The sequence below is a fragment of the Pituophis catenifer genome, unplaced genomic scaffold (assembly GCF_029215685.1).
Source record: "Pituophis catenifer annectens isolate HBS135680 unplaced genomic scaffold, rPitCat1.0.hap2 SCAF_1, whole genome shotgun sequence".
Taxonomy (NCBI): domain Eukaryota; kingdom Metazoa; phylum Chordata; class Lepidosauria; order Squamata; family Colubridae; genus Pituophis; species Pituophis catenifer.
Window position 1 is genome coordinate 91,553,567 of NW_027256881.1, and position 22,678 is coordinate 91,576,244.

Consider the following 22,678-nt stretch of genomic DNA (forward strand, 5'->3'; position numbering starts at 1 on the left):
CCCCCAATCTCCCCTTTTAAAAAAGTTTATATGGTTCAAAAAAGAAATGGTCATTTAGATTCATTTAAGGAACCCATTGTGCAAACAGTAGGAACAATTTCTTCCAATCTGAAAGATAAATACCTCTCTGTACAAGACTTCAAATTACTGTTTTTATTGGAAAAAGATAATCTCTGTGTGTGCGCACTGCACAGACAAAGAGAGACACATTTTATAGTTCCAAGTAAGGAAATGCAGTAATATAAAAATGAATTATTGTGTTTCGATCACATTTACATCCCAATATCACTTATATGAAAGTATGATGTTCATTTCAAGAAAATATAATTGTCAAGTTTCCGAAAGATGCCCTAATTAATTCATGAGCCATGATCCAAACTTCAAAGGAAATATATTCATTTATTAGGAGCAACATTCCGGCAATACTCGGATGCAGTTAGGACTGATCCTACGTAGATTTACGTTCCCCTATGACCCTGTCTCTCCCCTCCTCTCTGGCCATGTCATAAATCACATTCTCCAATTAACCACTTTGGCTGGCTGTGAAACCTAACACCCTCCTTCTGATTGCGGTCAGAAAGAATGTATGGAATTCACTTCAGTTCTCCCTCCCTCCTGCTCATGGCAACTTGAAAGCTTTGCAAGTTGACAATAATAATGAATAATGACGAACAAAATCTGACTGCAGTGTTCAAGTGCCTTGTTAGATGGGAGCATGCAGATGACCTTGGTTATTTTAGAAGTTTAGCAGGGTCAACTCTGGAATCCCTCAGCTTTAGAGATTCCGGAAAAGATCAGAGGTCAGTGGCAAGCCACTCTATGACCCTGCAGAGGCAACAGTATGGATGCCCGGAATCAATCTAAGGATGCCTTAACTTAATGGAGGCAGTTAGAGTCTAGATCTTATTCCTAGAAGAAACAAACTTTTAGAGATAATAAACCCATGATGAATTTTCATCCAGACATGTTTCATTAAGGAATTATGGGATAACTTCAGTAGTAATGTCCCACACAGCAAAAAAATCCCAGCATCTTCCCCCCAAAAAATGAGGAAAAAAAAGAAGAGAATTCATGTCTAGCTTCTCTAGCTCAGTAAAGGTGATTCTTTGGGACATATCTATAGTCTTATATGGACTGCTTGCCATCTTTTATATATATATTGATTTAGAAAAATTAAGCTGTATGAACAAATACTGCAAATTTAGTATTTATCCATAAAGCTAAAAAAATAATTACAAATGTATAATGTACCAATTCTTACTTAAAAGAAGCTTGATTTTAGCCATCTATCTAAATATTTTTACATTTCATAACCTGGACTTTTGCAGGAATATATATTTTAATATATAAGATTTCAAGTAGCTTTTGTGGCAAAGAGAAAGTAGATTGGTTGGAGGGATCAATATTTACAAGAACACCTCATTCTATGCAAGTTTCATATACACTAAACATTTTTGTAAATTGAAAACCAGCATAGTAAATGTCACAGGCAACTCACAATTTAATTTAATCTTCTTCAAGCCACGAATTTAAATCTTGCTAAAATCTACTACAGTCAGTCTGCTACTTGGAGAAGAGGGTATCAGAAAATCAAAGAAGGGGTACCAGAGAAAAATAAAAACATGAGCAACCACACTCAGTTTTCGCTTTGGTTCACCAATCCCTAACATATCTCCATCTAAATGCATTGCTTCTGGGAAAGACAACCCTCACTGAAAAAAGAAGAAAAAGTGCCAATCACTCCATTGATAGATATGTGTGTCACATTTTGAATATTAAGGGTGCAGGGATATACTGAAATCTATGGTTATGAATCTGTCCTGAAACAGTGTTTCTCAAGTAGTATTTGCTGTTAAAAGAAAATACCGCCCCCTATGTTTCTAACCTAGGGACGCGGTGGCTCACTGGCTAAGACACTGAGCTTGTCGATTGAAAGGTCAGCAGTTCAGCGGTTCAAATCCCTAGTGCCGCATAACTGGTGAGCTCCTGTTACTTGTCCCAGCTTCTGCCAACCTAGCAGTTCAAAAGCACGTAAAAAATGCAAGTAGAAAAATAGGGACCACCTTTGGTGTGAAGGTAACAGTGTCCATGCGTCTTTGGTCATGCTGGCCATATGACCACGGAGATATCTTCGGACAGTGCTGGCTCTTCGGCTTTGAAACGGAGATGAGCACCACCCCCTAGAGTCGGGAACGACTAGCACATATGTGCGAGGGGAACCTTTACCTTTACCTTTATGTTACCTAACACCACCAAAGTCATTGTTAAAATAAGTAGATAAAATTCAAGGTTGACTCAGCCTTCCATCCTTTCTAAGGTAGGTGAAATGAGGACCCAGTTTGTGGGGGCAATAAGCTGACTTTGTATAAAATATACAAAAGAATGAAGGCTATTGCTTAACGCATTGTAAGCCGCCCTGAGTCTCCGGAGAAGGGCGGCATATAAATCAAATTTTTTTTTTAAAAAAAAAAAATTCCAGTGAATGTTTACATTACATAATGCCCATCTGTAACTGATAAGGAAATGCTGGCATCTACTGTATATATTACAAGTGATTCTTTGGCAATGCAACTTAAAAGTGACATTAGGAATAATAAGAACAGTCATATTAATGATCTGTATTATACTGTTAGTATTATACAAGCTGTTGTATTAAATCCTCATAAATTATCTTACTTTATCTAGAAACAGTTATAAAACCCACAGTGTTCATTGTAAAAATCATCCACAGGGGAACTGACATATATTTAAGTTCTCTTTATAGGAACTTGCAGTTGCCATAACGTTAACAACACAAGTCTAAGAAGCATAGTTTTACCAAGTCTAGAGTAGCAAGATACATCAGGAGAGCAGTAGAAGAAAATGTCTTGAATTTGAACATGACCATGGAGATATTGGGGTTCCATCTTATGGGACGGCTCACAGTAGCATAACCTTCTCCATCAAACTGAACAGTTCCCTCACCATCTGCCACCTGGGGGCTGTGGTGTGAAGAAACACAAAATAATCAAATTTGAAAACTGTTAGATATCAGAAGTTTGTAAGTCACCTAACAGCTGATTAAAATCATCATTTCAGTTAGAATTATTGAGACAAAGATGAGTCTATCTGAATCATTCAGATATTTTTTTAAAAAATATTTTTATTTTTAAACAAACAATTCATCATTAATTAATCAGTGCAATATCATTCATTCAAATTGATTGGTATAGATGATTTGAATAAAATGTTAGGTAATCTAACAATCTCATAACATGCACTGAATAATTTTAGCAAGTAAATTTTATTCAATCATCAATTTAATTTAATGTAGTATATCAAGTGTATGAATCAAAAACCTATCAATTTATTGATTTGAAGAAATGCAATTTAATTTCCTGCATTCAGGGAATCCGATAGCTAAATGAAATAGAAATACAAAGCTCTGAATCAACATTTCACACAGTTCATTTATAGTATGAGTCCTTGTTGATATACAAATTATATATGTTATATTTGCATCCACATACTGACATTTACAAGATGATAAATGTAGACATATATGTTATAATGTCATCACACAAATGACATATATTTGCAAGATCTGTCATGCAGTCATTAGGTACCAGCATAATTTGCATGATGTTACGATGCAAATACCACCATTCTAATATCTTCATGTATTGATACTGTTTCTGCAGTGTCTATTTGTTTTATATATATGCATATAACTGAAGAAATGCCCTTAGACATGCAAAGATTAACTTTGTGTGCACGTAAATGTTTAGTTCCTATATATTTTCAGTCATTGATTTACCATGTATATATATTGGGAAGGGGATGGTGAATATTGTGACCTATGCCATACAATTTTCATTTTTCAGAGAGGTTTTAATAATGATTGGGGTTTCAAAAGGATGATCCTTATGCTAAAGAAACCAAATTATGGCCTTTCAAAGTGTCATTTCTATATAAAAAGAAGTACCAATTTAGAACAAAAATTGCGAGATCCTTAGCTAAAAGAAAGAAAGAAAGAAAAAAAGAAAGAAAGAAAGAAAGAAAGAAAGAAAGAAAGAAAGAAAGAGGGAAGGAGGGAGGGAGGGAGGAAGGAAGGAAGGACGGACTTTAAATTCTTGCAGTCACATTACCATCTTATATTTGATATATTCAAAGACGTGATTAATGAACTAGTTATCCATTTTCATTATGATAATGGTCAAAATTATACTGTAATGTTTGACAAAAATTAGAATATAATCAATAATTTAAGTGGATCATTTAGGTTAAAAACATTAGCATGTTTTTTAAAAAAATAATTACAATAAACAATATTATGGGGGAAAATCTTACCTGACAGCACAGCCTTTACACTCGCCTTCAATGTCTCTGAAATTCCATAGTCCTATTGGTTTGCTGTCTAAATAGGTTTCTCCCATGCATCCTGTGAACGTAGTGACTCTCACAGCATCAGATTTCTGGAAAATAGAAAGTACGCCGGCTAAATATTGAATCCTTTATTAATAGACTATATTACAATTTGTAACAAAAGCTGGTATTTGTCCATAGCCTGTCTTTTGAGGTTTGTTCCCATACACTGCCTAATTTTCATCAGAAGTAGAAGCTTGTTGTTGTTAGTTGAGAAGTCGTGTCTGACCCATTGCAATCCCATCAACAATGTTCCTCCATGCCTTCCTGTCCTCTACCATTCTCTGGAGTCCATTTAAGCTCACACCTACTGCTTCAGTGACTCCATCCAGCCACCTCATTCTCTGTCGTCCCCTTCTTCTTTTGCCCTCAATCTTTCCCAGCATTAGGCTCTTCTCCAGTGAGTCCTTCCTTCTCATTAGGTAGCCAAAGTATTGGCCAGCGTAACTCAATGAAGCTATGAGCAATGCCACACAGGGCTACCCAAGACAGACAGGTCATAGCAGAGAGATCTGACAAAAGGTGATCCATTGGAGAAGGAAATGGCAACCCTCTCCAGTATCTTTGCCATAAAAATCCCATGGACAGTACCAAAAGGCAAAAAAAAAAAAAAAAAAAAAAGTAGAAGCTATTAAGACAAAAATGATTGACATGGACAGAGAAACATCCCTTCTGTGTCACAGCACCTGCCTTCTGGAATGAAGTTATCCCTGAGATCCAGGTGGCTTCCACCCTGCTGGCATTCCTGAGGACCTTAAAAACCTGATTCATCTCTCATGGTGTTGAATGGAAGAGAGCTTACAGATGCAGAAAGTTTACAGAACTGTTGTTAACTCGAGGGCTACCTGTATAAAATTTCTTGGGCCTTCCTTTCACCCACAACCTTTATGAACAAATTGCCTACTGATACAGATGATTACTGATGTAGATAAGTGATAATTATAAAGAAATATAAGAGTTTCACTGAAACACTTGGGTAAAAATATGTTCATGTATGAGAAGTTCTAATATAACATTTTAAAATTTTTGCTTTGCTTTTTTTTAGTTCATCAAATAACTAAAGGTCTTTTTGTTTTTTAAAAAAACCTTAAGATCACTCAGCAAGAGGATGCTTTAGGGATATTAGGATGAGTCTTAGTTTTCTTTTTTAGATAGCCTTTTAATTTTGGTTTTGTAGAATCATAATTATCACAAGTTAGCAGTATAAGCACACAAACACAGCAGTTTGAAGAACACTTTGTTGTAATTGCTGAATTGCTGAAAGAGAATTGTTCTCATCGGAAGTTGTCCTTTTCAAAAGTACCTAATTATCTTTTATGTCTCATTTCATCAATATCATTTTACTTCCAGATATTTAGCAATTTGAGACATATAAGCACCTGGTACTTTTCATGAGGAATTATGAATATTTAAAATATTAATATATGAACATCTGGAGAACAGAAACTTGACTTTCAGGCATGGCATGAAATCTGAAAAACTTCCAAATTCACTGTGAATATGGCAAACTTGGCATTACAATATAATCAACTCACATTGAAAAGAACTTCTAAAAAGAAAAAGCGGATGAGAGAAGCAAGTTCAGAAAAGGAAGTATTTTTTGAATGTTAAACCAATCTACCATGTTGGGCTCTTAAAGAGAAAAGGGTAAGTATGGTTGTAACTGTTGGTCACACATTAGACAGATGTTTAGACTGAATTTGGCATTTCTATCCACATAGCGAGTCCTTCCCAAAGTCCTAAGATAGGTACCTCTTGTTGATTTTATTACTGTTTTTGTTTGATTTCTTTTGAGTTAGCATTGGCTCCTAGCAACTACCTGGAAAGGTCCCTTATCACCTACCCATAATTAACATTAATCTGAACTGCCATGGCCATAATGGACATTCTTCTTCAAGGCATTATATAAATAAATTAATGGACTAGGTTGGTTGGAATTCTTCCTATGTATATATAGTTGTTATTGCTAATTAACCCCCCCCCCCCGTTTACTATTTTATGTTCTACTTTGATTGTATATTTGTTATTTTGTTTTTATGGTGGGAACTACCCAGAGTATTTTGGGGTTGCGGGATCTCTAAATAGAATAATGAATGAATTAAATATGTAATTAAGAATCCCAAAACCACGGTATAATTTCTGAAGGTATTTTCCCACAAATTTATGCATCCTTTTAACTCAAATGATAACACTTATTCAAAGTGTATGCATATATAATATTAAAATACATGAATGAAATTATCTGTGGATTATGCATCTATTTATAGCACTAAGGTAGGCTAGAAAACACTAGGATTTAAACTACTGGAAAAGTATCAGATGAGAAGAAAGAGTTAACAAAGCATATAGAAAATTACTTGAGATTGAAGCAGATGCCAATAGTAGTAGTAGTAGTAGTAGTAGTAATAATAATAATAATAATAATAATAATAATAATAATAATAATAATAATAAATGATTTAAGAGGAGTGAAGCCAAATTGGATTTAAAAAAGAATTTAGGATCCAAGCTGGATCTGTCAATCCATCCATCTATCCATCCCAGTACAAGGTTTATAAAAAAAAATGTATATGTAATTATAAATGAACTTAATGAATGTATCCATTATGGAAACAGCATTTAAATAGAAGATGGGAAACTGAGGTCTTTGCAAAACTTAATCTTGTTTTAGGGTTAAATAAAATCTGTAATTCTTTTCATTCATATGCTAAAGAGTGTTTCAAGCCCAGAATCTGTCTAGCTGGTTTCAGAATAAATTACAGTTTATTTTACAAATCTGATTGATTAGATGCAGCCAGAGCTGTTTGGAAGATTGAAGCAGGTTTTAAAGGCTCATTTTATCATATGGGTGTCTCTCAGGGGTGGGTTTCACTTACCTTTGCTACTGGTTCGCTCGCACGTGCACCACTTCTGCACATGCACAGAAGTTTCTGCGCATGTGCAAAGCGATTTGATGACGTCCACGTGAGTTAGGGACCCTAATCCTAACCCTAACTCTACTGGCTCCCCCCAACCGGGGCGAACTGGTAGCAACCCACCACTGGTGTCTCTGTAGGGCCATGCAAAATGAAGTACTTATCAGGAATTTTACTTCAGAATCTATTGCAGGTATGAGTTCAGCTGTGTACTTTGTGTAACCTTATTCTATTTGGACAATAGGATAGGATTCAACAATCAAATATCTGGTTTTTACCACTTCTCTTTTTTTATATGGAGGGAGGGAGGGAGGAAACTTTATGTTGATACCCTTCAACCAGTGGTCCTTGTTCAGTGAAAATATGACTATATGGATTTCAAAATGTGGTGGTTAAGGCACTGTAACAGACTGAGAAGATCCATTTAGTCTGTAGAGAAAAAGGGAGATGACTTGGACAGAAATATGCAAAATCTGCTGCCTAGACCGAGGGCAGAAGAATGCTTGGAAAGTCCTGGGGTGGAAAATAATATTTAGAAGCAATATAGGCAAATGCTTCCCTGATTCACTGGAGTGTAAGGAGGAGGGAATGTACAATATATTGAAGACTTGCAAGTCTCTGTTATTATAGCGTATCTCAAACAAGTGTAGATCTCTTAATGTGGAGTTGATTTTCTGGTCTGGACTACCTAGTGGGACTGATGTTGCCCATCCTATCATGGAAGCTAATGTGATCATTTTGGGCCCTTCATTTTTTTCAGATGATGTAATCAGAACTTCAAACTTTGAGCACTCAAGAGGATACTGGAGGTGAGACGGCCCTTCATATTTATTTATTTATTTATTATTTATTTATTTTATTAGATTTATATCCCACCCTTCTCCCCGAAGGGACTCAGGGCGGTGAACAGCTGAAAATTAAAATAACATGCAATATAAAAGTTAAGATAATTAAAAATAAATTACCCTCCCAATTTAAAACCCCTAGGTATACAATTAAAAAACCAGGAGGACGCCCAAGTTGCGAGCCCCCTCTGTGGGGGTCAATGACTCGCCCCCAATAGCCAGCGATGGCAGTAGCTGGCTATATCGGGATGCCGGCATCCACAGCCACTCGGTCTTGGAAGGGTTGAGTTGAAGCCTGTTCCTCCCCATCCAGACCCGCATGGCCTCCAGACACTGGGACATCACTTCAAGGGCATCATTGGGGTGGTTTGGGTGGAGATGTATAGCTGAGTGTCATCAGCGTAGAGATGGCATCGCTCCCCAAATCCACGGATGATCTCACCCAGCGGCTTCACATAAATGTTGAACAGGAGTGGCGAGAGGACGACCCTTGTGGCACCCCACAGACAAGGCGCCTCGAGGTCGACCTCTGCCCCCCTGCCAACACAGACTGTGACCAGTTGGAGAGATAGGAGGAGAACCACCGCAACACGGTGCCTCCCACCCCCAATCCCTCCAGCCGGTGCAGCATGATACCATGATCGATGGTATCAAAAGCCGCTGAGAGATCTAATAGGACCAGAACAGAGGAGCAATCCCTGTCCCGAGCCCTCCAGAGATCATCAACCAACGCGACCAATGCCGTTTCCATGCTGTACCCAGGCCTGAAGCCGGACTGGCATGGGTCTAGATAGACAGTTTCATCCAGGTACTGTGGGAGCTGTTGCGCAACCACACTCTCAACAACCTTCGCAATAAAGTGAAGGTTGGAGACAGGACGGTAGTTAGCCATAACAGCCGGGTCCAGAGAAGGCTTCTTAAGGAGGGGCCTCACCATCACCTCTTTCAAGGCAGGCGGCAGGAAACCCTCCCCCAAAGAAGCATTTATAATCCTCTGGAGCCAGCTTTGCGTGACCTCCTGGGTAGCCAGTACCAGCCAGGAGGGACACGGGTAAACATGTGGTTGCATTTAACCTCCCCAGAATCCTGGCCACGTCCTCAGGAGTCACAGTCATCCCAGATAACATTCTCAAGACCCGCCTCAGCCACCCCGCCAGAATCTACCCAGTCAGAGTCCAGGCCTTCCCGAATCTGAGTGATTTTATCGTGCAGATACTGTGCAAAATCCTCAGCCTGCCCTTGCAAGGGGTCCTCCTGCGCTCCCTGATGTAGGAGGGAGCGGGTCACTCTAAACAAGGCGGCTGGGCGATTATCTGCCGATGCAATAAGAGCGGAAAAGTAATCACACTTTGCCGCTTTTATCGCCACTAAATAGGTCTTAATATAAGACCTAATTAGTGTTCGATCGGATTCGGAACGACTGGCCCTGCAACCACTCTCTAGGTGTCTTTTCCGGCGCTTCATCTCCCTCAGCTCCTTGGTGAACCAAGGAGCTGGGCAGGTGCGGTGCCGGGTCAGAGGCTGCAAAGGCACGACCCGATCCAAAGCCCCGGCAGCAGTCCTATCTCAGGCGGCCACCAGATCTTCAGTCGAGTTGTGAGCCAAAGCCTCAGAAAATGGCCCAAGCTCCCTCTGGAATCTCTCTGGATCCATCAGGCGCCTGGGGCGGAACCACCTAATCGGTTCCACCTCCCTGCAGTGGGGTGCAGCGGTCGGAAAGTCCAGCCTCAGAAGAGAATGGTCAGACCATGACAGGGGCTCAATAGCTATATTCCCTCTATCCTGGCCATTCAACTACTGACCAAAGATCAGAGATATTTACACACATCTCCAGCAGTTTCCTCCTTCCCTCCCTCCCAGTCCTTTCTTTCTAGCTTCATTTGTGCTGCTTCTGATGCTTGCCTGCTGACCTGATATTGTGTCTGAGAAAAATGGCCAGTGAGTTTCATAGGAATACACATAGGCACATATATTTCACTTGATTAAGACACTGGAAGTTGCAGCAATTTCACCCACAATGCCTCACTGTAAAAGAAGGTTAAATAATATGATTTCAAGCAAATCATCTGAAGGCCCAAAGCCATTTTCCAATGGTCAGGTACAAATAAAACCAGAAGAGAACTCATGAGTCTCTCATTTTCTAATTAGCCTAGGAGGAGCTAATGATTAGAGTAAATTAGCTACCAAGTCAAATCTTTCCTAGTGCCTATGTCATATTGAATATGCAAATTTGGTTGTGAATTCTGACTGATGTCGGTTATAAATGACATTAGTGTTTAACACTGCTGAATTCCAGTTTCTACTTGTTCTTATATTATGGTTCTGAACAGGGGTCTGAGAGAAAAACCTCATTTCAATTAGTAATATAGCCTCAGTCTGGGATTTGGAAGTAGTTCCTATTGTGCTTTAGCAACAGCAATAGCACTTAGAAGACTGTACTGCTCCATAGTGCTTTACAGCACTCTCTGAGATGTTTAGAAACAGCATATTGCTCCTGATAATCTGAATCCTCATTTTACTGATCTCAGAAGGATGGAAGGCTGAGTCAACCTTGAGCTGGTCAGGCAATACTGCATTCTACAGCAGAAGTCTGCATCACCACAGCAAAAGTTAAGAATTTAGAAAAAAACCCAGATTATGCACAGGGTGTGTTTGTGGCAGTGCAACCCCATCCAACAGCAAAGATGCTTTAGGCTCTGATTTTCTATGGGTTAGTATTAATATAGTGTTATTTGAGCCTTTCATGATTATATAGCTTTGTAAAATGTGTCAAATTCCAATTAATATTGGAACCATTCTGTGGATATTTTCAGCTGCAATAAAAGTCCATAAATAAATAATTGTATCTAAAGTGGGAAATGTGCTTTGTATCCAGTGTAATACAGGTCATTGTTGTATTTGCTGGTGGCACATTAAGGGAACCTGTGTCTTTTATTGCGCCATAGGTAGGCACAATTTTGTGAAAAGTTCAGAAGATTTTAATGGGATAATAGTTGCTGACACTACTTGGGTACATATGAAAATAAGAGTAGGTAATGCAGATCTAAGTACTGTCATTATTGTGACATTTATTTTATTAGCAATTAATTAGATTGCAGTCTAGAAGCCACTTCCTGCACAACTATCTGAAATTCCACAGAAGACAGGGAATTAAAACTGTTCCCTCTCAAGCAAATACTTCAAATAAAACAAAGAAAAGCATATATGGTTACATTGACCAGTTAAGCGGAGAGTCACACATTACCTTTATTTTCTCAGTTAAACCTCCAACAAATAGCATGGCATTTGCATCCACATCTAAAATCGTGTAACCAGGTGGAGAAATTCCACTGAAAATGCTTGGAATGATGGTAGCTTTGGGACCGTCTAATGCCTGTACTGAAATTGTGCCATTTCTTCCAGTCCTGTAAGAGGAAAAACATGGGGGTGAATTTCACTACTCATCAACTAACATTCACCTTCATATAAATACAAGCATTCTCTCCAACCTATGAAGATATTTACATATGCAAGATGACATTTTGTGGATTTCTGTATTCAAGTTTTAAATTATTAGGATACACTACGGATTCTGATGGTTAGGGCAAGACTTCACGTGAAGAGTAAGCCAACAGGAATGGATTCCTACTGACTAGGTTAAAACACAACTGCCTGATAACATGTAATCCCAGTGGCAAGAAGTTATGAGAGTTATTATTTTAATCTGAGAAGAAAAATTCCACTATGGAAACACAGAATTCTGTGGACTGCAATTTCAAGCCACCACACCTCTTGCCTGAAAGTCCACGCCATACAAATGGAGAGGACAATTTCTTTATTTATATTAGCTTCTACAGTTTGCAGGGTTTTTCATCTCTAAATCTAAAATGCAGCTATTTTTAAAAGATAAAGATTACAATTCCTTTATTTGGAGCAGATGCCGCCTCAGAAAATAAAAACTACTGAAAAATAATAAACATCAATTTATTCTATAGACTCCAATGAGTTTATGCATCAAAAACATTTTATATTTTATGAACAGGCATATTCATCTTTTTCTTTCTTTGCACTTCCTCAATGCTCCCCTATGCCCACTTTTGAATCTGAAGCACGCCAGACTTCCAAGGCTCAACTCTTCATTTGTTTATTCCTTTGTCTGTTCTTTTCATGACAGACATGCTTTTGCACTCTGAATAAGTTCAATGGATTTATTATGGCGGTATAATAAGCCAGATCATGAATGGCACTTCAACAGACCGAGACAAAAGTACTTCAGTTTTGAGTTTCCAACAGAACAAGAACCATTCCATTGGAACATGTCAAATGACATAGTTTAATCAACATGCAGATCAAAACACACATTTGAAAGGGCTCAATCTTCAATCAAAGGGATTAGGATTCAAACCCTAATATCAAAGAATGACTTAGAAGCAGGATTTTTTCTGATATGGTCTCAAGGCTCCTATAAAAGTTAGTAATGTGAAGAGCTGATCTATTGGAAAAGGCTGTGAGTCTTGCCTGAGACTCCTGCCTTAGTCTCTTGCCTGAGACCACTATTCCAAAATTGCAGGTATTCACAGACCTGCCTGCCATGATTTTGTTCTATTCCTCAGTTCTCATGAGCACTGCAAACACATGCACACACAAAGCTGCAACAAAATCTGATAGGAATGGTAGATGGGGGAAACTTGAAATGATCTGAAGACAAATCCTTCAGAAGATTGCAACTTAGGGATTGCTCCCACAACCCATGTTACTCAAATGTTGCTATTCCTAGGTCCATTTCCTAATGAATAGGAGAAACATACCATCCCAATTAGTTTTATTCACAAAGTACTTTTGTCACAGCCACATTGGCAAAATAATAGGTAAGTAAGACGGGTCACTGCTTAATTCATTTGGACAATAATATGCCACTAAAGAAAGATATACATATTCTGATGTCTAATCTAAAAGGTCAGTAAGGCTTTTAAAATATTTCTTGTATTTATAAGGTTTATATTCTGCTTGTCCACTCATACAACAACTTTTTTTTTTTAAAAAAAATCAAAAACAGTGCATACAAAAATAAATAAATTAAAAGCTAATACAACATTCTCAATATTGCAAAAGCACTGGCAGAAGCTTCTCCACTTAGTAAGGCTATATTTTGGCAGGATCCCTGAAGACAAAAGGGAGAAAGGTAGGCAGCAGGTATCACAGAGACATCTCACCTGGGGTCTTTTTTTCCTTCCCACATGGTCATAACTATTGACTGCACTCTGAGAAGGATCCTTGAAATTGCTTTATTTTCAAATTTTATATTTGATCGTGCATTACATTGTATTAGATTCTAAAAATGCAATAGGATGGATCCCAGAAGAACTACTTTCAAAAGAATTTTTATTTTATTTTATTTATTTATTTGTTAAGACTGTATTAGGTAATTTATATAATCATAAGCATGAATTGAATACATAAAATAGATACAAGTAGAGGAAACATTAGGACAGGGACGGTAAGCACACTGGTTCTCTTATGCATGCCCCTTACAGACCTCTTAGGAATGGGGTGAGGTCAACAGTAGACAGTCTTAGGTTAAAATTTTGGGGGGTTTGGGATGAAACCACAGAGTCAGATAGTATATTCCAGGCACTGACCTGGAATATTTGCATGAGTGTGATGCCATTTTGAAAATGTTATCTTTTTACTAGGCTCTTTTGGAATCTGGAGCATGGAATCACCATTTGACAGTGATACAATTAGTATGGAAGATCTTAGGAACTTGCCTTGATGCTTCAATTCGGTACCAAACTCCATCATCAATTGTGAGATCCGGATAGTCAGCACGCCCAACCCCAGATCCCACGTCCCATAAGAAATCCACTTTTCCTTTACGCATTTCTATGGCCAAGAAGTCAGTCTAAAATGAGGAAAGGATATTTTAAACAAAATGAACATAGCATAATAATAGTGTTTACTACCTCTGAGACAATCTGGTAAAATAATGTAAAGTGTTATTTAGTAAAACATTGAAAAGGAAGCAATTAAGTGCAATGAACTATATACTACCACGAAGGGATAATTATTTTTAATGTAATTTTTTTCCTGAAAATATTTGTTTATCATGTTGTATATGTAATATTTATGAATAAAACATTATCTTTCCCATTAGTAATGGCTATCAATTACTGTCTTGCATAATCCATAATATCCTGTATAATTTACATATTCAAAAATATTTAAATCTGTTTTTTTAAAAAGATAGGTAACACAAAGAGGAAACATTATAGAAACAGGAGATTCAATAACCTCCAGTTCTCTTTATCATAATTTCATACCTTTGTGTAATTATATATGCTTCCCAGGGATACTTCGCACATATTTTATTTTTAATTTATTTTACTGATTTTACAATAGTATATAATATGAATGTGGGGTTTTTTTTGGCTGAAAGTTCTTTTTGAATCAGTTTTTCAGGCTTTAGAAACAAAAGAAAACTATTTTAATTTTTTTTGACCCAGTTTTTATAAAGTTAATTAATCCATCAGTTGTATTATTTCCTTAAAACTTTACAAATTACATTTTCTACTGGAAGTTCTTTTGATCTTTATTTGTCTTCCCTGTGCATTTAGTTTCTTTGGAGTATCTCTCCATTTGGATGGGGTTTCTAGGTCCTCCTAACAAGTGTCATATGATTCTCTTCTCCCCCTACCCCCGCTTCTTCTTTCAAATTATTTTTATTATTGCATAGCTGATGCTAGAAATACCAGCATTTTAAAAAAAATATTTATCACTGTTGAAGTAAAATAAAACTGGTCCGGGTCCTATCCATATCAATTTTATCATTGGTGACTTACTCCCAGGAAGGCACCCCATATTAGATTAACTGAGCCTAGTTAAGGATTCAGCAATAGGAACATTACTGACCAGTTTCCTACACAAGCGGTGACAGTGCACTAATTTGAGCCAAGGGGTTCTGGTAATAACAATACTTGCTTTTGCTGTCCCTTGGGAAAATGTAAACACGATGAAGTGATTTATGGGAAATGGCAACAGTAATGATAGGTAGCTCTATGAATATCAGATGGTGCTCCAGTTACAGTATATTGCCAGAATTAATATCAATATACAATCAGATGGTAACATTAAAAAAAAAAAACCCTAATGCGGACTTACGTATCTATTACTTCCAAGATAAAAAAGTAGATTATCAGGAACAGTTGTCTTTACGTTGAGAATAACAGTGTTGTACAATCCTTTTTTAATTTCTGGTCTGTATGTTCGAATACAGTTTCCTCCTGAAGCCACGGATACTTTAATCTTCAATTAGCAATTAAAGGCAAAAGAAAAAGAAAGAGATCCATTTTTAATATTTTCAGTACCACTCATGAAAATAAATTGATATGAATTTTCTAGAGATCTGGCTTTAGAATATAAAGTACTAGCAGTTTTATGTAGTATTCTCTAAGGACGTCACAATCCAGTAGTTTACCACACCAGAATATCTAACAATGTATAAAGTCCCGTTTTGACAACTCAGTTGCTGAATAATTCACAAGTAAACTGCTTAATGAAGTCAAATGTATGAGCTACTATATTTGAGACTTGTACATATACCATATTATTTTAAATAAATTATTTCCTATTGTTTTGGGTCTGCGTTATGAAAGCCTTTCGTATATTGTGCTTCTATTGTCAAGTGTTGTTAGATGCGTCCCATAGGATCTTTTAATTTTTAAAACTAATTATCTATAGTCACTAAGAGTTCACTTAGTGCTTACTGTAATATTATTATCATTATTTTTAAAAACAATGGCATTTCTACATGTAAAAAAAGACTCAATAAAGAACCAGTCGATTTGCTTTATTGAGTTTACAGAATTACTTTCCCAAAACAAACAAGGAAGTTGAACATTCCATTTGATTGCTAAAGTTTATTATCTGAAACTCTGAAAGAACACCACACTAACCAGGCAAATGTACATGCTATAGCAGATTTCATAATTTGAAAATAGATAATTCTAGGATTATAAAAAAGATGTATTTATAATTCTGATGAAAGGTTGTGCAAATATACTCAAAAATTGTAATGGATTACAACTTTGCAGCAGTGAAAGTATTTGCATATCACAGTGATGCTATGAGCTACACTGTAGGGACTGTATACTTCCAGAAGATCCATCTATGATGGACAAGTAATAGACAAGGGAACAGACCAGTGGTGGGTTGCTCCCGATTCTGTCTGGTTCTTTAGAACTGGTAGTAAAAGCGGCGGGAGGCTCTGCCCACCTGGCCAGATGTCATAATTGACGATCTGTGCATGTGCAGAAACGTGTACACAGTTCCCATTGTGAACTGGTAGTAAAGGTAAGTAGAACCCACCGCTGGAATAGACTAAATACTGTATGATCCCTCAGAGAAGAAAATGGCAACCCACTCCAGTATTTCACCAAAGGCACATTCACAATCAGGGCAATGTTACAAAGATAGGTATACCACTGGTCTGCCAGGACTATGAACCAAGGCATAGTGGATGTGGCCAGATCAGCTATGTCAAAACTGAACATCGGTCCAACTAAACAGTGAATTCAAGACAAAAGCAAGAAGAGACGAGGAGTCATATAACATTAGCAATGCAAATACATTAAGAATATAATTTGAAAGGGGAAACAAGATATTTATTTAGGAAAATTGAGGAGGCAAGTGAAGCTTTTATACAAAAATAAGCATAATAAGATATAAAGAAATCAAAGATTTGGGAATAAAGATTCAATGAAGAAACAGCACAAATATATGGAAGAATAAATTACTGATAAGCAAGGTTTCATCACTGTACTACCAGACATTTTGAAAAGAGAAGTTAAATGGGCTCTAGAAAATCATTTGCAGTTTATAATCAGGTAAGACAAACACCCTGGAATCCAAGGAACTGGAGGAGACCCATTTACATCCCAATAGCCAAAAAAAATATAAAGTTCACGTCTCAAAATTTTGCAGTCCAGATTTTTGATAGGGTGGACCACAAGAAATAGCAGATACCTTTCAAATATGGTCATACTAGGCCATCTCGTCTATTCGTTGAAGAATTTATATAACAACTACAAGCAATAATGTTAATAGGATACAGAGCAGTGGTGGGTTCCTCCCGGTTCCGCCGAGCCGGTAGCGGTGACGATATGATGTCACTGAACCGGTTCTGCCCCCCGCCCCCCCTGCATTATTCTTACCTTTCATTTGGCCCCACCCCCAATCTATTGCTGCCTCCTGAGTCCCAACTGATCAGCTAGAGGGAAAAAACCTGTTTAAACTCTTGCCGTGGGACTTCAAAGGGCCGCCCTACAGCTGATCAGTGTTAAAAGAAAATAAATGGGTAGACCGGTGCCTGCAAAAATAATTGGGTAGACCGGTGCCTCCAAAAACAAATGAGTAGACCGGTGCCTCCAAAAACAAATGAGTAGATCAGTATAGCTCTGTAAGCAGTTAAAAGCCTGGTAGACCAGTACCTCTGCTAAATCCTAAAGAATTGTCACATGACCATCAAGCCATACCCACAAAATAAGCCACGCACACAGAACCGGTAGTAAAAATTTTTAGAACCGACCCCTGATACAGAGCAATTAAATATATGTCAAATATACAACGAAAAATATTTCACTAGAAGAAATACAGATTAGAATCAATACAAATGGGAGAAACATAAAATCCTCAGCTATGTTGATGATACCACAGTGATAACTAGAAGATTTTAAAAAATGTCTTTTTGAATTTAAAAGAAGGGAAGGCAAAAGCTAGTTTGCAGACTGTTCCATACAAATAACAAATAACAAATAACAAAAAATAAAACATAAAAACATAAAACCAAAACAAAACCTCATGCAGAACAATTAAGATTAAATCAACAGATAATGCCAACTCAACGCACCCAAGCATAGAAGAAGGCAAGGTAATAGTAAAAAAACCTTTTATTTTCATAGGCTCAAAAATTCATAGTGATAGTGACCATAATAAAGAATGGAATAAAGAGATAACTTCTACTTGGATGAGAGGCGTAGATAAAATATAGTACAAGAGATAGTACAAGAAATGTTAGTACAAGATAGTACAAGAAATGTTCATATTATAAAAGAAATGGTTTCCCTGTTTTAACGAATGGCTGAGAAAGTTGGATCCTAAAAAATGCTGAATGAAGAAAATTTAATGCTTTTGATATATGGACCTGGAGAAAACAGTTAAGAATGCCTTGGGTTGCAAAGACAACAAATAATTCAGTGCTACGGGAAGTAAAATCAGACTTGTTATTGGAAACATTAATAATGATGCTAAAGCTTAAATATTTCAGACACATAATACAAAGGAAAGAGTTGTTGGAGAAGATCTTAAAGCCTGGAAAAACGTCCTAATAGAAAAAAAAGAGCCTTAGAGAAGACAAGGTGGTTATATACTACCACTACTAATGGCACTAGCAGGATTTTAGAAGAACTCAGAAAAGCATACTACAGCCTTTGGATCATAAGAAGTGATCACTCTTTGATTGAACACTCATGTTTCCATGGACTGAGCTAGTTTATACAGGTAGTCCTTGACTTAGGATCACAATTGAGCCCAAAATTTATGTTGTTAAGTGAGACATTTCTTACGTGAGTTTTGCACCATTTTATGACCTTTCTTGCCTCACTTATTGAGTGAATCACTGCAGTTGATAAGTCAGTAACCTAGTTGTTAAGTGAATCTGGCTTCCCCCTTGACTTTCTTGTGAGAAGGTTGCAAAAGGTGATCACATGACCTTGGGACCAATGGTGAAATCCAATTTTTTTTATTACTGGTTCTGTGGGCGTGGCTTGGTGAGCATGGTGTGGCTTGGTGGGTGTGGCAGGGGAAGGATACTGCAAAATCTCCATTCCCTCCCCACTCTGGAGCCAGCCAGAGGTGGTATTTGCCAGCTCAAACTTTCCGCTACCGGTTCTCTGAGCTGCTCAAAATTTCCGCTAGCGGTTTTCCAGAACCTGTCAGAACCTCCTGGATTTCAACCCTGCTTGGGACACAGCAACCGTCATAAATATGCACCAGTTGCCAAGCATCTGAATTCTGATCATGGAGATGCATCAAAGGCTGTTACTGTAAAAAACGGTCATAAGTCACTTTTTTTCAGTGCCGTTGTAACTTTGAATGATCACTAAACAAACTGTTGTAAGTCAAGGATTACCTGTAATTTGTGGCTCCTCCTACATTCCCTGTTCCTGCACAATGAGCAGCTCCAACTTATGTTTTATAGTACAACCCTTTCTGGAGCAGAATCTTCTACTTATGATGATTCATGCTTTGGTCATCTCTTGTTTCGACTACTCTAACATGTTGTACTTGGAATTGCCCCTGAAGATGACTCAGAGACTTCTGGTCCAGAATAAAGTATTTCAGACAGTAACAGATATAGGCAAAACTACTATTACTATTACTACTATTACTACTACTACTACTACACTACTACTACTATTACTTTGAGAACTGCACTTGTAACTAGTTTGTTTTAAGGAGTAATTCAGGATTCTGGTTAACAGTTTTTTTTGTTTTTTTTTAGGGATCAGGACCTAGATAACCTTGGTATTGCCTTCTCTCCTAGTGATTTCTACCTGTACATTATGTTTGAGAAGAGAAGATTCTCTATGGACCTCTAATGATTGCCATCTGCAGGGACCCTGGAGAAGGACTATTCAGTCCATGTACCTTTTCTCTGAATTTCTCTACAAATTATATCCCATACCCTTGGAGTATTCATAAAGCTAGGAAGACCTGGGTTTTCCAGTGTATCTTCAAGGTCTAATATGCTTCTTTTGACCCTTCTTAAAGGGGAAAGTCTAAATGTTAACATTGTCTGCAGTTATTTTGGATTTTTCATGAATGTGTATCTGTCTATTTTAACACAATTATTGCAATGAATGATAAAAAGGTCTCTGAATGTCTTTCACAATCTATTATCACTGAAACAGTTTATAGGCATAGTAAGTAAACAAATAAATCAAAGAAGCCAATTAAAACGTTAGTAGTTGTCCAATGTAAGGATCATATTAGCAAATATGACAACATGCAAACTGAAATGTATCTCACCAGATTTATTCTGCAGTAAGAGTTGTAATTACATGAGAAGAAATAACTGTTACCTATGATAGTTTATATTCATTATTTGTTTTAGGAATATAAGGGAGCAGTAGATACAGAGTATTCAGACCAGAACAGTAAAGCAAAAAACACAAAATAAAACCAAAGTAACCCTGAAGGAAATACATTACACTTAAATGTGTAAGCTTAGAAGGTTAGTTACCTACATTAAAAAATAGCCCAAAACGATTTATATGTTTTAAAAGCCTTTGGATGGTACAAATATCACTGAGACAGAATAGCTATTAAAGAACGATCAATGTGGATTTTTCTATCCTCACCCATAAAAATACAGAGATGCCTACTCCAAGGCATGAATAATGTTAGGAATGTAACTTTAAAATGTATAGATGGAAATTATTGTGGAGGTAAATGATTGCCTCTATTTTATATGAAGGACTATTTATCAAGTAAATATGCTGTTTTCTCATTATTATGACACATACTTTCCTTTTTATATGTTTCCCGGAGCAACATAAAGGCTTTGACTTGAACATATTCATCTTCAGAGATCCTTTTTTAGGTTCTTGTAGGTCAGAGGGAAAATAGATTTAGCATTACCAGTTAAAATGTGTTTCAAATGTAATTGCATTTTGAAGACAAACTTGGGACTCAATAATAAAACTAGAAAGTGATGTTCTTAGCCCACGTACATAATGGGAAAAAAAATGGGACAGCAATCTCCTAATATTCTTGGTTAGTCTGCAAGATGTTGTCAATTTTACTTTCAAAGCAGCAGTGCTTCCTGATTACCAACTGTACGCATTCAGAATATAGTAGGGACTGTATTGGGTGGAAATGATTCATTAAATATTTGATCAGTTAGTTTCTGTTCAAATATTAATATTTCCTATTAATATTTATGTAGGAGGTTATAATTTATCGATACACATTAATTCCAATTTTTGAGATGAGGATGAAATTATACTGTTACAGTTGTTCTTACTTTCAGAGCAATGTTGGGTGAGAAGATTGATTTGAAAACCTGAGATGAAACTGATGTGGATATTTTTGGACAACCTTGGGATTTTTAATTTATTGTGACTGAGTAAACAGATTAGTAAACAGTAAGAAGTGTGTGTGTGTGTGTGGGGTGGGGGGAATGTGCCAGACATAATCTGGCAAACCAACTTCTCCTGTAGCCACCAAAAGTACAGTTCGTTTCTTGGAAGTCTTTATTTTTTCAAAGAAATAAACTAAGCTCTTAAGAAAGTCTTACAGAATTGGCTTGCTTCCTGGCTTGATTTATCAGGTCCTTAATGTGAGAGATATTCTTCCCCAGGTTATCTTGAAGTTGTTTGATTGGTTTCAATTTATCCATCAACCGATCTGCTTCTTTGCCCAGATTTTTAACAGTGTCATCTGCATCAGCAACTTTATGTGAAAAAACAAAACAAAACAAAACAAAACAGAACAGATTAAATTTTGGATCCAAGTGCCATTAATAAAAACCGAGAGCACTCTGGGGCAGTGATTTATAAATCAAAAATGAACTCTTCCCTTGACTCTCTCCTCTCAGAAATTTGCATCATGGGTAATTTATTAAAACATCTCATTATACCTGAAATAAAAAAACTGTAGGTTGATTTTGCACTCTAGCCAATGATACAAAATGTTTTCTAACTTCATACGGCCATTTGGATTCTACTATTAAAGTAGTTTCCTGATCTGGATGGATCCTTAGGAAATGATGGTTTAAACTAGCCATTATACAAATTTTAAAATAAGAACGTCAGGAGTGAAAGGAAGAATGTTACCTTAATTTCTAAATTCACGAACTATGTTTAAAACTGGGGTTGCTGTGCTCAAAGCAATCTGCAGTAATCATATTAAAGATGGAAAATAATTGCCATTTTAATTTTAATTTTATAATTTGCTTTAAAGGCAAAATAGTAGCAAAGCAGCAAGAGTTAGAAAAGTGCTTTGGGGAGCTAAGATTTCAGGGCTTACATTCTTGCATTGCAGAACACGTTTTGAATTAAAATAGTAGAGTATGTGGCAATTAATAAATGAAGTGTTTCATATCTCAAACATATTTTTCCAGATACCCTAAATTTGCAAAATTTGAATAAACACGACAACAGGAACTTCAGAGCATGGCTCAGCATAAACAAAACAAAATAACATAATGTCCATAGATGGTTTCATATATTATATGTATAATGGGCCCCATGTGTAGATTAGGTAGAAGATTAATATCTCTGCATATCGTAAAAAATACAAGATACTAAATCTTACTAAAAACTGTTCTTATCGATCTCTACCTGCATTGGTCTGAAACCATGTTCAGGGCATGGTAATCTAGAAAAAGGAGCAACACATGGATGGGCCTGGCAATCTTGGAGATATGTATAATCCCAACCAATCATTTACTGTATATGAGGCAGTTAGGAGTTCTGG

General features: G+C 36.9%; 1 protein-coding gene across 1 annotated transcript in view; it reads right to left on the reverse strand.

Moving 5' to 3' along the window:
• The window catches only part of LAMA2 (laminin subunit alpha 2), a 350,257-nt gene that overhangs the window by 45,384 nt on the left and 282,195 nt on the right, over positions 1–22,678 (reverse strand). Inside the window, exons 45-50 of the mRNA XM_070931786.1 lie at positions 21,498–21,652; positions 15,302–15,445; positions 13,912–14,045; positions 11,409–11,568; positions 4,330–4,454; positions 2,819–2,981 (exon numbers count right to left, since the gene is read on the reverse strand). Coding sequence (XP_070787887.1) covers positions 2,819–2,981; positions 4,330–4,454; positions 11,409–11,568; positions 13,912–14,045; positions 15,302–15,445; positions 21,498–21,652 — 881 coding nt within the window. The remainder of the gene's footprint in view (positions 1–2,818; positions 2,982–4,329; positions 4,455–11,408; positions 11,569–13,911; positions 14,046–15,301; positions 15,446–21,497; positions 21,653–22,678) is intronic.